This window comes from Carcharhinus amblyrhynchos, chromosome 12, assembly GCF_965287045.1.
Source record: "Carcharhinus amblyrhynchos chromosome 12, sCarAmb.v2.hapA, whole genome shotgun sequence".
In the NCBI taxonomy this organism is placed as follows: Eukaryota; Metazoa; Chordata; class Chondrichthyes; order Carcharhiniformes; family Carcharhinidae; genus Carcharhinus; species Carcharhinus amblyrhynchos.
Genome location: NC_137335.1, coordinates 77,991,727 through 78,008,750, shown reverse-complemented (window position 1 = coordinate 78,008,750; position 17,024 = coordinate 77,991,727). Strand labels below are relative to the sequence as shown.

The 17,024-nt window shown below is 49.5% G+C and overlaps 1 protein-coding gene across 1 annotated transcript in view; it reads left to right on the top strand.

The window, feature by feature from the left end:
• Positions 1 to 10,037, top strand: part of kif26ba (kinesin family member 26Ba) — a 296,952-nt gene extending 286,915 nt beyond the window's left edge. Inside the window, exons 13-15 of the mRNA XM_080200788.1 lie at positions 3,841 to 4,037; positions 6,504 to 6,660; positions 9,889 to 10,037. Coding sequence (XP_080056914.1) covers positions 3,841 to 4,037; positions 6,504 to 6,660; positions 9,889 to 10,037 — 503 coding nt within the window. The remainder of the gene's footprint in view (positions 1 to 3,840; positions 4,038 to 6,503; positions 6,661 to 9,888) is intronic.
• The last annotated feature ends 6,987 nt before the right edge of the window (positions 10,038 to 17,024 follow it).

Sequence of the window (17,024 nt, the reverse complement as noted above, 5' to 3'; positions counted from 1 at the left end):
TCCACATTACGGCGTGCTGAATAAAAGGATCGGACTTGTTGCCGCTGGCTAACTTTGTCCCAGATCAGCCGCACGGAAGCTGAATGTTCCAAAAATTATCACTTCTTAAAAAATCTCCAACAATAATCCAACTTCTTGAGAAGGTGAGAGGGCATGGGATCCAAGGGCCTTTGGCCTTGTGGATCAAGAACTGGCTTGCCTGCAGAAGGCAGAGAGTGGTTGTGGATGGGTCTTTTTCTGAATGGAGGTCAGTCACCAGTGGAGTGCCTCAAGGATCTGTTTTAGGACCCTTGCTGTTTGTCATTTTCATAAATGACCTGGATGAGGAAGTGGAGGGATGGGTAAGTAAGTTCGCTGATGACACGAAGGTCGGTGGTGTTGTGGATGGTCTGGAAGGATGGCAAAAGTTGCAGCAGGACATAAATAGGATGCAGGACTGGGCGGAGAAGTGGCAGATGGACTTCAACGCGGATAAATGTGTAGTCGTCCATTTTGGCAGAACCAACGGGATGAACGAGTACACTATCAAGGGCAGGAGTCTTGGTAGTGTTGAGGAGCAGAAGGATCTTGGGGTCCGGGTCCACAGGACTCTTAAATCGGCCTCGCAGGTGGAAGAGGTGGTTAAGAAGGCGTATGGTGTACTGGCCTTCATAAATCGAGGGATTGAGTTTAGGAGTCGGGAGGTAATGCTGCAACTTTATAAGACCCTTGTCAGGCCTCATTTGGAGTACTGTGCGCAGTTCTGGTCGCCTCACTATAGGAAAGACGTAGAAGCTATTGAAAGGGTACAGAGGAGATTTACAAGGATGTTGCCTGGACTGGGAGGCATGCCTTATGAAGTTAGGTTGAGGGAACTGGGTCTCTTTTCCCTGGAGAGACGTAGGTTGAGAGGCGACCTGATAGAGGTTTATAAAATGTTGAGAAGAATAGATAGGGTGGATTCTCAGAGGCTATTTCCCCGGGTTGAAATGGTCGCTACGAGAGGACACAGGTTTAAGGTGCGGGGAGGAAAGTACAGAAGTGATGTTAGGGGTAAGTTTTTTACTCAGAGGGTGGTGAGTGAGTGAAATCGGCTGCCGTCAGTGGTGGTGGAGGCGAACTCGCTGGGGTCTTTTAAAAGACTTCTGGATGAGTATATGGGGTTTTATGGGATTGGGCGTTATAGATAGGTGTTGATGTGATCGGCGCAACTCGTGGGCCGAAGGGCCTGTTTGTGCTGTAGTGTTCTATGTTCTACATTAATAATTAAAATCTGTAAGGATGAGACTCCACACTTGCAAATGTTAATTTTCACTGTCAGAGAGGTTGTTTGGCACAGCGGTAAAAATCCAAAGTAGTGGAATAGGCAAGTCCGAACATTTCCTGCTTTGCAGCCTGTGACCTGAGGCTGGGGTCAGCGGGCTGTCTGTTAGGCTGCGAGAACGGTCCGTGGTATCACACAAACAAATTCCACTCTTTTCTCATCTTTTTTTTGGAGCCAACCTGTGGTCCATGGAAAGGTAAGCCTGGTGAACCTATTAGCTTTGCTCCTTGAGGTGTGCACGGGGGCTCCTTCCATCTCCCACATGGCTGTGTGTCGGACAGAACGCCGGGAAGGTCCGGTTCCAAATTGCTTTCTGTTTAGTCACGCTCTGAACCCTTGCTCTTACCGAGTGGGCCCCTTAGCCCCAGTGTTATTCCCCCCGTGAGGGGTTTGCATTTTCTCTGGTGGGCAGAACGCCACGTAGAGAGTGGTGCAGTTTTATGGGAATGCATTAACCTGAAGAAGTTAAACCCAAACGCAGAAAAAAAGACCCCCACTCTTTGCTGGAAAACCGAAATAAGAACAGAAAGTGCCGGAAATACTCTGTAGGACAAGTGGCATCTGTGAAGGGACAAACCCGAGTTAATGTTACAGGCCGATGACCATTTTGCCAGGAGCGGCTGACCTGAGACAATGGGCTGAATCTTCCTGGTCCTGGGTGGGCGGGTCAGGATGTGCTCATGGAAGGAAAGTCAGAATTTTAGCGCGTGTCAGATCAGTGGGGGCTGGTGCTTTATCGCCTCCCAGTGTTCTTGCCTGAGGCAGAATCAATCTGGCAAAGATCTACCTGCCCGGCAATTTAGTTAATGGTGATGGCACTGCCGAAATCTTACCGACTATGGATGAGCCCGTCACCGAGGCCGGAGCCTGGGACTGAGTTGGAGGTGGCCTCCCCGCCACATGCCAGGGTCCACGGTACCTCCTTCCAGTCCTCTGGAAGGAGCGGTGTTCCCCTCCCCCCCCTCTGGACTGAAGGCCGACCAGCGATGACCACGTCTGAGTTGTAACGTTCCACAATCCTGCAGAAGGTATCTCCATTTTGAGACGTCCTGGTGGGTCTCCTGCCCGCCTCAGTCGCACTAGACATCACTCGCAAATCCTCCCACTGGGCCCCCTACATCCCTGATCCTCCTGCTGTCCTTATTAGGACTGGGCTCCCGGAAGCTCTACCTCAGTTGTCCGCCTCTAGAGGAAAATCCCACCCGGCCTCTCGCCAGTTCCCCACTCGGAACTGAGGCCAACTTCAGGACTGAAACCCACCCAAGGAAGGCCAGCCCATTGACTCTGTTCCTCTCTCCTCAGATGCCACCAAAACGGCTGAGTATTTCCAGCAATTTCCCTTCTTAAATGAAACTCAGATGCGTTATCAGATGGTGCATCAGAACCACAGCCTCCTTTACTCGCCAACCCATTCCCTTTTCCCATCCCAACCAAACACATCTGCACATTTGCATGATGAGGGCATGCATGGGCCACGGCTGCGCTTATGCCTCAGGAGTTAAAGATAAAATGACTTTGCATTTGGAGAAGTGGGCCAGAATTTTACCGGCATGCCCAGTTCCGGAGGCTCGGAGAAAGGCATTCTCCGTTGGCCTCGGGTGGGATTGTACGAACTTCGGGCAGACGTGCCGGTAAAATTCCACTCATGAAGTTATTAGAGGAGAGGGGAAAGTGGACTTAACAGAATGGGGCAGGATATGGGGAGCAGGACATGGCTATGAGGGAGTTTAACAGCCCTCTACAACGCTGCACCCCCCCAACAGTACAGCAAGCTCTGCCCTTCTGGTGGAACGGGGAAACAGGGAGGCCTTGTGGTGCAGTGGGTGCCACTGGACCAGAAACTCCGGGGTTCGAGTCCAACGCCAGGACTTGTTGGCCACTGAAGGAGCTTGCAACGGGATGATAACCAGCGTGGAAATCCTCCTCCCAGCTATTCCACAATGTTGGGGGGGGGGGGTAAAGATACAACAGCAATGGAGAAAGAGAAATGCTGGACAGACTTAGCAATCAGGCCGCACGTGTGGAGAGAGAAACGAGGGTTAAGCTCGCCCATCGATGACAGTCAAGTCGCTGTGAGTCTGGTGTTAATGCTGTGCAAAAGCTCCCACTGGATTTACATTAGATTTATTCTGCTAATCTGAGGGTGAGTCTGATTGACATGGGTTGGTCGTTATGCAGCGGGCGGAGGAATTTACCAATTGGGAATATCACGCAACTATCCTCATGGAGATGTGATATCGATGGAATGTTAAGTCCATGGCCCTCACAGCTTCATCATTGCTTCAGGCAAACTGTCAAAGCAGAAAGTCAAGGCACAAATCCATGCAACAACAGCAGTGTTTAGCTTTGGCATCATTACATCAGGCTGTACATAGCACCCTTTCTTTTTTGCTTGCGAGCATGATGTTGGTGACACGTGAGCTTTACACCAAGACACTCGTGTGAAAGACCCTGCGCGGTAGTGATGACCACAGCAATGTCAGGTTACTCACCTCCTAGCAGAACTCACCTTGCTTGTCTATCTTTCCTGTTTACAGGTTCCCAGAGGCGGCGTATCCTCCCAAGCCTGTCCCCGGACACGGCATCTCCAGCCCGAAAGCCGGTCAACAGCTCTGGAGTCCGCTGGGTTGACCTTCGACCTGTGCAGCGGGGGATGGCCGAACCGTTCGAGATCAAGGTCTATGAGATAGATGATGTGGAACGGCTGCAGAGGAGACGGGCAGCGGACAGTAAGGTTCGTAAACTTCCTCAAGATAAACTCAAGTATCATCTCCGCATTGGCTGCAATATCAGCCAGTGCTCCAGATCTGCAATGTCCTCTTGAATAATCACTGGGTTCTACAAAGCTTGAGTCTTGCTGAATGAAGAGACATGCTGTCAAAGCTTTCCATCCTGCACTCATCAGGACAGATAGAAGAATGCAAATTTCAAAGGGAGCAACAATTTACGCTGCATAAGAAAAGCTGCTGATTGATTGGTTTGTTGACTCCATGGCCTGAAGTTTACCAGCAGGCCCGCCCGCGATTGGGATGGGTGAGCCTCCCAGAACAGCATTCTCCATTGGCCTCGGGTGGGATCTTCCAAGATCCGGGAGAGCGAGGCGGTAAAATTCCAGTACGCTAATCAGATTCAACTTGCCAACCAATCAACACCCTTTTATCATGTGGTATAAATTGTTGCTCCCTTTGAAATTTGGCATTCTTGCATCTGCCCTGATGAGTGCAAGATGAAAAGTTTCAACTGCCTGTCTCTTTACAGCATCTCTTCTGAATGCCTTATGCTTTCAGATACATATCAAGGAACGCGAGCTCCAAATTTTAAGGACAATTATAATTCCTCCTTCATTTAAGGGAAAACACTGCAGATGCTGGAAATAAAAACAGAAAATGCTGAAAAAACTCAGCCCGCCTGGCAGCGTCTGTGGAGAGAGAAACTAGAGTTAACATTCAGAGTCCAATATGACTCTTCCTCAGGACGGTGCTACAGAAAAGTCAGATGGACTCAAAACGTTAACTTTATTTTCTCTCTCTGCAGATGCTGCCAGACCTGCTGGGCTTTTCCAGAATTTTAATTGATTATAATTCCTCCTTCTGTTCTTCCGTCTCATGTCTTTAATTTAATCTCCCCTCGCTTACTTGTCCATCATTATTGCGTGTTCTCTTCCTCCCTGGTACAATATGTTACCACACCCGTGTCCTCTCGTCCCTCCTCACTCCACCCTCGGAAGGGTCTACCTTTCCCACTGAGGTTATTGACCCCACGCCTTCTTCAGGCCTCTTCCTATTCAGACCATTCCTCTCCAAAACTGTCCCAGTGTCCCGGTGATTCGAACCCCGTACTTGGAACACTGCCTCACCATCACCCATTTACCTCCTACACCTTCTTATTCCCAGACTGACTCGCTCACGGAACCAGGATAAATCCTCAGGTCACTGCTGTCAACGTCCAGCTTTCCAATCTGTCGCCCGGTTTGTGAAATTCCCCTTTTCGGGACACTGTTCCCTCCCTTGTCCCAGAATGTCGAGCATGCCACAAGGTGCTGGGGGGGTGGGGGGGGGGGGGGGGAGGTGGTGTCCTGCTTAAGTGGGATGGAGGAATTGAGGGGAAGCAAGTTTTTTACACAGGGGGTGATGGGTGCCTGGAACTCGTTGCCGGGGGGAGATAGCGGAAGCAGATATGTTTGTGCTTTTTAAGGGGCGTCTGGACAGGTGCATGAATGGGATGGGAATAGAGGGATATGGTCCCCGGAAGGATAGGGGGTTTTAGTTCACACGGGCAGCATGGTCGGTACAGGCTCAGAGGGCCGAAGGGCCTGTTCCTGTGCTGTAATTTTCTTTCTCCTTTATCTCCTAGAGTCAGTGACTAGCCACTCAGTCCATTGACTCCATTCTGATGCTCTGTACAGCAGTCCAGTCAATCCCATCGACCTGCTCCGTCCCAGGAACCTCTGCCCGTTTAACTCCCACACGGGACAGCACAGTGGTTAGCACTGCTGCCTCACAGCAGCAGGGACCCAGGTTCAGTTCCAGCCTTGGGTCACTGTCCATGTGGAGTTTACACATTCTCCTTGTGTCTCCGTGGGTTTCCACTTTATGCTCCGATTTCCTCCCACAGTGCGAAAGATGTGTGGGTTAGGTGGATTGGCCATAATAAATTGCCTGTTGGTGTCCAAAGCTGTGTTGGTTGGGAGAATCTGTGGAATAAATATGTAGGGTTATGGGGGTAGGGTCGAGGTAGAATATTCTGCCAGAGTGTAGGTGCGGACTCAGTGGGCCAAATGGCCTCCTTCTGCACTATTGGGATTCTATGAAGTGCCCATCCAATGTCCTTTTGAAATTCTTCATCATCTTTGCTTCCACCATCCTCGTAACTATTGAGTTCCAGACCATTTGGTTATTTACCTATTAGAAAAAAATTCTCCCTCACATCCTCCCCTACGTTTGCTGCCCAGAACCTTAAATCTGTCCACCTTCCCCCGCCTCCCGCCCCTGTCCCGTGTGCTGGCAAAAATATGGGAACATATTTTTCTTTGTCTACTTTATGTGAGCCCTATCATAACCTGGTAGACCTCTTGTCCTCGCTAAGTCGTACTTATGTGCTAACGTCCCTTACCCTGGGCCCCGTGGACCTGCCCTCTGACTGTAAGTGAAGGAGGAAGCAAACAGAACTTAAAGAAACCCTTCACCGTTCCTCATTCCAGTTGCGGGGACTTGTCTGTTTTAACGCAAAGCTGAAGATCCTGGAGCATCGGCAGCAGCGGATCTCAGAGGTCAAAACCAGATACGACATACTGAAGAAGGAGCTGGAAGCCACTAAGCAGCGACTGATGCTGGATCCAACTAAGTGGATCAGTGAGTGTAAGTATCCCCCACCCCGGTCTCTAATCTTCCAGGTACATAGAAACATAGGAGATAGGAGCAGGAGGAGGCCATTCAGCCCTTCGAGCCTGCTCTGCCATTCATCACCATCATGGCTGATCATCCAACTCAATAGCCTAATACTGCTTTCTCCCCATAACCTTTGATCCCATTTGCCCCAAGTGCTATATCCAGCTGCCTCTTCAATACATTCAATGTTTTGACATCAACTACTTCCTGTGAATTCCACAGACTCACTGCTCTTTGGGTGAAGAAATGTCTCCTCATCTCCATCCGAAATGGTCTACCCCGAATCCTCAGGCTGTGACCCCTGGTTCTGGGCTCCCCCACCATCAGGAACATCCTCCCTGCATCTACCCTGTCTAGTCCTGTTAGAGTTTTAGAAGTCTTTAATGAGATCCCTCCCTCATTCATCTGGACACCAACAAAAACAATCCTAACCTAGTCAATCTCATGCCATCCCCAGGATCAGCCTGGTAAACCTTCACTGCTCTCCCTCGAGAGCAAGAATGTCCTTCCTCAGAAAAGGAAACCAATACAATATTCTAGATGTGGCCTCACCAAGGCCCTGGGTCTGGGTATAATGTTCTGCTAAAATGTAGGTGCAGACGCGATGGGCCGAATGGCCTCCTTCTGCACTATAGGGATTCTATGAAGTGCCCATCCAATGTCCTTCTGAAATTCTTCATCATCTTTGCTTCCACCATCCTCGTAACTAACAAGTTCCAGGCCATTTGGTCATTTACCAATTAGAAAAGGATTCTGCCTCACATCCTCCTCTGCATCTCTTGCCCAGAACCTTAAATTTGTCCACCCTCCCCCACTCACATTCCCCACACCCCCCCTCTTCCGCTCCCGTCCTGTGTACTGGCAAAAATACGGGAGCATATTTTTCTTTGTCAATTTTATGTGAACCCTATCATAATCTGGTAGACTCCCTGTCCTCGCTCAGTCATACCTATGTTCTAACGTACCTTAGTATCAGAAGGATCAAAAGGAAACTTAACCAGTTAAATCAAAAAGGGGGGGGGTGCAGTTTAGAACGGAGTTGAGGAGGAACTTCTTCACTCAAAGGGTGGTGAGTCTCTGGAATTCTCTGCCTGTTGAAGTGGTGGAGGCTGCCTTGCTAAATATATTTAAGTCACGGGTAGATAGGTTTCTGATAGACAGGGGAATTAAGGGTTATGGGGAGAAAGCGGGAAAGTGGAACTGATCCACTTCAGATCAGCCATGATCTTATTGAATGGTGGGGCAGGCTCGAAGGGCTGGATGGCCCACTCCTGCTCCTGTTTCTTATGTTCTTATGTAAAATGTCACTCTCGGGACTGATGATGCACTCCAGTCCCCTGCAGTGCCCAACTTCATTGCAGTGTTAATGTAAGCCTACTTGCGACACTAATAAATAAACTTCAAACTTTTAAACCCTGATGTTGCCAGGTATCTGCTACCCTGGTCCCAGATGAAAGTGATTGTGGGTTTGGAAAACCCTGGTGATTTGCTGCAATGCATCTTGTAGATGGTACACGCTGTGTGCCAGTGGTTGAGGGAGTGACTAGTATTAATTATATTGGCACATATACAGGACTGAACCTGGATTATCCTCCTCTTTATATTAATGTACATTTAGAAGTTTACACTATGGAAACCAGCCATTGGGTCCAACTAGTCTGTGTTGGTATTTAACCACCTCAACCATAATTCTCTATCCTGACCCTCCAATCTAATCTTGAATTGCAGACACTCCCTCAGCCTTTAACTGTAAAATTCAGTTCTCTAGAGCGGATAACTCAATGTCACACAGTGTGAACCCCACTAAATTATGTAAGTTCAGATAGACAAGGTTGTAAAGAAGGTGTTTGGAATGCTGTCCTTCATTGGTAGAGGTATAAAAAATAAAAAGAAGAATGTAAGGCGGGATTTTCCAACTGCACTCATCCCGAAACTGGAAAATCCCACCCAAGGTCGACAGACATTCCCATGGTCCGCCCCTAACCCGCTTCGATTCCCGTGGTGGCGGAACGGGATCATTCACCCCATAATGTACAAAACTCAGCTGGAATATTGTGTGCAGTTCTGGTCATCATACTACAGGAAGGACATAATTGCTCTGGAGAGAGAGTGCTGAGGAGGCTTACAAGAATTTATGCGGAGAAAGCAGGATTAGAGAATTGGATGATCAGCCATGATGGTGATGAATGGCAGAGCAGGCTCGAAGGGCCAAATGGCCTCCTCCTGCTCCGATCTGCCGTGTTTTTACGTTCTCTGTTGCTAGAACTAGAAAAATGCAACTAAGAGGAGAGATTGGATAGATTGGGGTTATTTTCCTTGGAACAAAGAAGGTTGAGGGGGGGGTGACTTGATGGAGGTGTATAAGATTATGAGGAGAAGAGATAGAGTGGACAGGATAAAATTGTTTCCTTTGGCAGAGAATTCTAGAACCAGGGATGTAGATTTAAGATAAATGGCAGTAGGTATACAGGAGACATGGGGAAGAATCTCTTTACGCAAAGAGTGGTGGGCATCTGGAATTTGCTGCCCGAATTGGTGGTGGAGGCAGAGGCCCTAAGCTTTTTGAAAAGTACCTGGATCTGCATCTTTGGTGCTGTAAGCTACAGGGCTATGGGGTGGGTGCAGGAAGGTGGGATTAGAAAGGGTATCTGGGTGTCCTTGGGCTGGCATGGACTGGATGGCACGGTAGCACAGTGGTTAGCACTGCTGCTTCACAGCTCCAGGGACCTGGGTTCGATTCCCGGCTCAGGTCACTGTCCATGTGGAGTTTGCACATTCTCCCCGTGTCTGCGTGGGTTTCTTCCAGGTGCTCCGGTTTCCTCCCACAGTCCAAAGATGTGTGGGTTAGGTTGATTGGCCATGCTAAGAAATTGCCCCTTAGTGTCCAGGGATGAGTAGGTTAGAGGGATTAGTGGGTATAATATGTTGGGATATGGGGGGGTAGGGCGTGGGTGGGATTGTGTTTGGTGCAGACTCGATGGGCCGAAGGGCCTCTTTCTGCACTGTAGGGTCATATAAGGATGGGCTGAATGATGTCCTTCTGTGTGCTGTAACTTTTCTATAGTTCTGTACATGATGAAGACACGTATTACTGTAAACAATGATGTACGGACAGAGATAGCAGACTCTGTAATTTCTTGCCTGCCTCCTCTGGTTCACGGCTCTGACGACCACATGTCCTGACCTCTCTTTCCCCAGTTGATCTGGATCAGGGTTTTGAGGTGGACTCGCTGGAGTATCTGGAGGCTCTGGAGTGTGTCACTGAGCGACTGGAACACCGTGTCAACTTCTGCAAGGCGCACCTCATGATGATCACGTGCTTCGACATAGCCTGCGGGAGGCGCTAACGGTTGGGGTGGGGCGGGGTGGGGGGGGTGGGGGCGGGGGGGGGGGGGGGGGGGCCGAGCGAGCAACTGAGCGAGCGCACGGCAGAGGGGAAGGCAGGAGGGGAAGGAAACAGAAACATCCAAAGATACCGGGGCGTTGAGGACGGGAAGGTGAAGTGTGCAGCGCGTGCGCGAGGAGAGGATCTCTCTAGCTTTCAAACGGCAGAATGTATACGAGAGAGAGACAGAAGAGAACAAGAGGACGGGGGGCTGAACACGGGAGCATTCATTCTTCTGTCAGATCGTCAAAGCACTTTGAGGAACTTTTGTTATGTTGTAAATACGAATTGCTTGCTCCAGCTCCCCTTCGTTCAGTGGGTAGGGTGGGTGGGTGGGTGGGTGATTGTGGGTTGGGGGGGGGTGTTGGGTGGGTGTGGGAAATGTTGGGGGGGGGAGGGGGGATGGTTGCAACATGGTTTGGGGGAATGAAGGGCTGTTACTGAGATATTCAGAATGATATACAGAAGGACTACAAGTGCCTTGTAAACTTTATTATATTGTATTATTCCAAAATCTTACATGGACCCATTATTGTACAGTTGGTGCTAGATGATGAATGTTTTGCCGTTGGGTTATTAGAGGCAGTATCCATTTTGTAAACCAAACATACAAACCTACCCTCCGCCTGCGCTGACCTTCACACCAGGATTAAAAACCGGGGTGGAGAGTGGGCGGGGAGGGGGACAATGCCAGCCCATTGAACCCCCCCCCCACCGTGGGTCCACGGGAGAATATTTGGTTTGAGTCAACGCCACCTGACGCGCTTCTTTTCCTAAACAGCTTTGGCTGACTGTAAAGGACATTGTTGTGTGGAGTTGAGTTTTTAATAATCCGGTGGAGATAACACATTAAGAAAGCTGATGTTTCGGTAAAGGATAAACTCAAGATTGTTTTACTAGGTGTTTTAACTACTTGCTGTTTTTAAGTAACTTGTATCGATAGAGTAGTTCAGTAGTCAGGAAACAGCACATTAATAAAGTGATTGTCTTTTTACTAACAGCGAATAGACCACTCAGAACCACAATGGTGCCTCTCGGGCAGATCCCTGCAACCTTTGTACAGTTTGAAAGCACATGAACACCTTTCTCGCTGCTGAAGGTTATTAGTGAGAATCATAGAAACCCTACAGGCCAGAAGGAGGCCATTCGGCCCATTGAGTCTGCACCGACCACTATCCCACCCTATTTCCGTAACCCCACGTGTTTATCCTGCTAATTCTCCCGAAACTACGATCAATTTAGCATGGCCGATCCATCTAACCTGCATGTGTTTGCACTGTGGGAAGAAACTGGAGCACCTGGAGGAAACCCATGCAGACACGGGGAGAACGTGCAAACTCCACACAGACAGTAATCCAAGCCGGGAATCGAACCCGGGTCCCTGGCGCTGTGAGGCAGCAGTGCTAATCACTGTGCCAGCATACCACCCACACTGTGCCATGAGACTAACATACAAGCCACACACATGTAAAATCTCGCTCTGCTCATACTTTCATGTACACAGTAGTACGTGTGTGTGCAACTAGCAAACAACACATGTTTCAATAATGTTCCTGCATCTCTCTTGCCATTCAGCCCCTTGATCCTGCTATACCATTCATGGCCATTAGCTTTAGCTCCAGATTTCTGATGACCAACAAACGGGGAAAAAGCCTGTGATCTCTCCAGTTTTTTGATGAAAATACAGCTTGGTCTTTTGTTAACGGAGGCTGCAATATTGTCCAAGCCTCGCGGACATTGGCAAGCACCCTGCACAAAACAAATCTGTTCCCAGAACAGAAACACTGCTCGGGGCATTACACAAGCTGAAGAAACAGTGGAGATTTGGATGCAATTCTGCCACCCTAAATCCTGATGGAATGTGCCAAAGTGAGAGGGTCACAGCGACTGATTAATCTGCATCAGTCTGATCCTGGGTTGAATAATCTGACATTTAACTGAGCTGCCTCTGAAATCTCTGAATTAAATTCAGAGCCAGGAGGGTTGTTTCCAAGATAAAAGTCGCTTTCTATCTGCCGTGATTCCAAAGCAAGAATTATTGACGGCTTAAAGCCATTCACGTTTCTTTTAACCGTAGGTGAAGCACGTGTCAGAATCCCGATCACCAGTCTGACCTCCATCTCCCAGTCTGTTCCCATCCTTGCGTCTCTCTCTCTCTCTCTCTCTCCCCCCATGGTGACCACCTTCTATTCAGTTGGGTGACCGGATGAAAATGTTGGCACCATGAACCCAACCTGTTGGTGCACAGCTTGTGCGCCATCCTGTCAGCTGCCAGTCTGTGCTGGTGACAAAGAATAGTGAACAGAGATAAATAAAGTTTATTTATTAGTGTCACAAGTAGATTTACATCAACACTGCAATGAAGTTACTGTGAAAATCCCCAAGTCGCCACACTCCGGTGTCTGCTCGGGTACACAGGGAGAATTTAGCACGGCCCAATGCACCTAACCAGCACGTCTTTTGGACTGTGGGAGGAAATTGGAACACCCAGAGGGGACCCATGCAGACACGGGGAGAATGTGCAGACTCCGCACAGACAGTGCCCCAAGCCGGGAATTTAATCCGGGTCTCTGGCGCTGCGAGGCTTCCACACACCCGATAAAGGAACAGCAGTTCCCAAAAGCTTGTGGGATTACTATCAAATAAACCGGTTGGATTTTAACCTGGCGTTGTGAGACCTCTTACTGTGTTTACCCCAGTCCAACGCCGGCATCTCCTCATCATGATTGCGAGGCAGCAGTGCTAACCACCGTGCCACCACCACACTGGGTTTGTAGCTGGTTACAAACCCATCTCCCCACCCTGCTCCCAACACCAACCCCACTCCCCCTCCCCCCCCCCAAATTTGCCCACCCCAAACATTAGACCCTAAGTTAATGTGCTGGAAACAGGTGAGTGAGGGTGCCACACTGCCTAACCCGCGCTGGGTTCATCAGTTTCATTGCGGGCGATTATTTTATTGCCCTTTTGTGCGCAGCTCGAGGATCCAGCCAAACTCTGCAGACAGCTAATCATTGACAGATTTGGCTGCCGGGGCGCGGGAGGAGGTGGTTGGGGGGGGGCGGGGGGGGTGCGTTCAGACTATTTCACACCTGTTCCTGGACTCGGCTAGGCCTTTTCCTGTGGAATCCCAGTCACCCTGGGGGCAGTCTCACATCCCAGGCAAATAAGAGCGAGAGTCAGCGTGGTGTTAGTCTGCCCGGGAAGCACCTTGTCTCTGTGTGGTCTATCCCAAAGTCATGCATTATATTTTGTGGATATTTATCTCTTTAATGGTGCTTGCGGCAGTTTTTTGCTCTGAATGTTTATACATCGTCTCTCTCTCTCGACTGAACTTAATCCCACACTTGGAACTGCTGCCGACTAACAATTCTATGTCATGTTATGTATGAAGGACATAATTTATTTATGAACTCAGGATGCCCTTGTTTTATAAAGTTGCTTGTATTTTGTAATTTATTTTCACATCATGATAAGAGGCTAACCAGTGCTAACTATGCATTGTTTTTTTTTGTACAGTCACCTGATTTCACATTGCTCTTCCTTCATTCCAGCTGACTTTCCTTCGCATTGTAATCTTGGACTCTACAACGGAGGCTTGCTGTTTACCTAACCCCTCCCCCATTGTATAAAACGTGTACCATAGTCAAATATTGTAGCCTGGTATTGTGAATAAACATTATATTTTACATCCTGTTAAACGCAGAGTTCCTGGCTCGCTGAGACAAGGTGATGGTGAGAAGAGGGCCACACCGACACTGGTATTCTTGCTGACTGGTGCACCCCCACCATACCATTTGGCATTCCCCCCCCCCCCCCCACTCCCTGTCTGACTGTCTGAAATGCCCGTCTCAGTGTCTGGCCTCTCCATCCATCGGTCCAACACGCCGTGGGCGCATCCTTCTCGCCATCTGACAAGGCCATCTTTTGCACATCCGCCTCAATGTCAGACACACACCCATCTCACTATTGAGTGCCCCCATCTCGTTGTGGGAAGGGGTGGGTGTCCCCATCACACTCTGCGGGGGAGGCATCCCCGTCTCGCTGTGTGGGAGTTGGGGGAGGGGGTTCCCCCATCTCACTTTGTGGAGGGGTTAGGGGTGGCCCCCATCTCACTGTTGGGTAGCCCCAGTGACCCCCCATCTCATTTTGGATTGGTGGGGGGGAGGGGGGGGGGTGGGGGGTGCCAGAAGTCACATCTATCTCACTGTGGGGAGAGGGGATGGGTGCCCCTGTCGGTGTAGAGGGGAGAAAGTGGAGGAGTAGAGGTGGTCCTAACTCACTGTCGGGTGGGAGATGAACCCCAGTACCCCCTGTCTCATTGTGGTGGAGGAAGGGGGGGGTGCCCCATTACACTGTGAGGATTGGGGGGTTGCCCCCATCTCAGTTTAGGAGGGGGGGGGTATGTTTTGTGAAGGGGGTTGGGGGGGGGGTGGTCTTTTTTCACTGTTGGATGGGAGGGGGAGGCATAGTGCCTCCCCTCTCATTGCGATGGAGGGTGTGGGTCCCCTGGGGAGGGTGTGCCCTGGTGCCCCCATCTCATTATGGTTGGGGGGGGGAGGGGCTGCCGTATCACACTGTGTGGGGTGGGGTGGGGTGGGGGGAGCGGGGGGGTGGGGGTGGGGGAGGGAGAGGAGGGGGCAAACCCATCGCACTGACACACCTGCCTTGTTGCCAATAACTTGCGTCACGTTTCCAAGCGGAATACACAGCAACAAGCCGGAACTCCGGAATGGGCCTGGCACTCTGCCATTGATTTCCGACTGGTTGGTATCGAGGGAAAATCGAAACAGGCGGGACTGGAAATACTCTGCAGCTTAGGCAGCAACTGTGGAGCGAAAGTAAACAGCTTCCGATCAATGGCCTTTCATCAGAGATCCAGCAATTCCTGCTTTTATTCCGGGTTTCCTGCACGGATGGGGTTCTCCTGTGGATAGGCAGTCCGTGTGGTCAGTCACTGGAATGGGAGCATGGACTGGGGAACCACGGGATGATTAAATAAAGATGTTCAAAATCAAGAGAAAGACATTGATTTTTATTTATTACTTCCAGGAATGCGGGTGTTGGTGGAAAGGGCAGCATTTATTGCCCATTCGTAATTGCCCTCGAGTTGGTTGGTCTCTGGGCCATTTCAGAGACTATTTAACAGTCGACCACATTGCTGTGGCTCTGGAGTTACATGTAGGCCAGACCGGGTAAGGATGGCAGATTTCCTTCCCTAAAGGACATCAGTGAACCGGATGGGGTTGTTCTTACAACAAGCGACGATAGTTTTAATGGTCATCATTACTCAGACTAACCTTGAATTCCAGATTGATTAATTTAAATTCTACCAACTGCTGTGTTGGGATTTAACCCTGTGCTCCCAGAGTATGGACCTGGGTTCCTGGTCCAATAACATTACCCCTGTGCCATCACCGTTCCACAGCCAGAATCTCCTTCCATGTGTCGGTGGTTGATGTTGAAGGTAATTGATAAAAGAACTTGCTACAGGATGAGGAGAGTTTTTTTACACACTGGATTACACATCTGGATTGCACAGGGCAAAAGGATAGTGCTGGAAGCAGATTTGAGGGTGTGCTGGGTAAATACTTCAAGAGGAGGGAAATGCAAAGGTTGTGGGAAGGAGAGAGGAATAAGTCGATTATTATTTCAAAGTGTCGTCACAGGTACGTTTGGCCAAATGACCTCCTCCTGCAAATACCTTCTACAGGGAGGCAACATAAAGACCTCAGCTGGCTTGAAGCTGCAATGAAGCTTTTTCCTCCATCAAGCTCAGGTCAAGCCCTTTCAGCGGAGTGGATTAGATAGCCCACTGCACAGTTAAATTGCCCTGGGTTTTAGTACAGGCCTTCCTCATGGTTCACTGCGAGCACATGGCCACGTTACTGAGGAAAGAACCTCAATAAACAGCTCAATATCAGACCCTGGGCAGCGCTGACTGGAACTCCGAGTGTGGAATCTGGCAATGATCAGTAGATTCACTGTCACTGCTGGTTTCCAAGCTCACAGAGTAACAGAATCCTACAGTTCAGAAGAGGCCTTTCGGCCCATCACATCTGCACTGATGCATGGAAAGCCCTGCCCTGCCCATCTAACCCCACTCGCCAGGACTTGGCCCATAGCCTTGAATGTTATGGTGTGCCAAGTACTCATCCAGGTACTTTGTAAAGGATGTGACACATCCTGCCTCCACCACCCTCCCTGGCAGCGCATTCCAGACCATCACCACCCTCTCTGGGTCAAAAAGCTTTTCCTCAAATTCTCCCTAAACTTCTCACTTTTAACTTGTGTTGCCTGTAACTGACTCTTCAACTCAGGGGAATGTCTCCCTGTCCACCCTGTGCATGCCCCTTGAACACCTCAATCAGGTGTAGGCAGTTATTAGAATGAACAGTTGGTGTCCGACAATGAGGAAAATAGGGAAAGCCTCTGGGAATTCTGGGTGGCATGTGACAAGTTACCTGGAACTTTGGGTCATGTGATACAGTGCACAGGAAATTTTGGGGCAATGGTTTTTGGCCCTGACTCACTGGACATCAATGCCCATTACTGACATTGACCAAAGATGTCTTCTTGTACATACCTGGGTCAATTTAACAAACAAGTCTATTGACTACCTGGCTGCCACCATGTTTCTACATTCTGATACCTAGAAGCTCAACAGTTAGGAAAGGAACACATTAACACAGTGATGGTCATTGCATTGGAGATCTTGTGACGCAGCAGGTAGTGACCCTGCCTCTGAGATGGAAGCTTCGAGTTTGAGTTCCACCCCAGGACTTAGAATCATAGAATGCAACAGTGCAGAAGGAGGCTATTCAGCTCATCGAGTCAGCACCAACCACCCAGACCCTAACCCCATAACCCAATGCATTTATATGGCTAGTCCCTCTGACGTCAAGGGTCAATTTATTATGGCCAATCCACATAACCTGCACATTTTTGG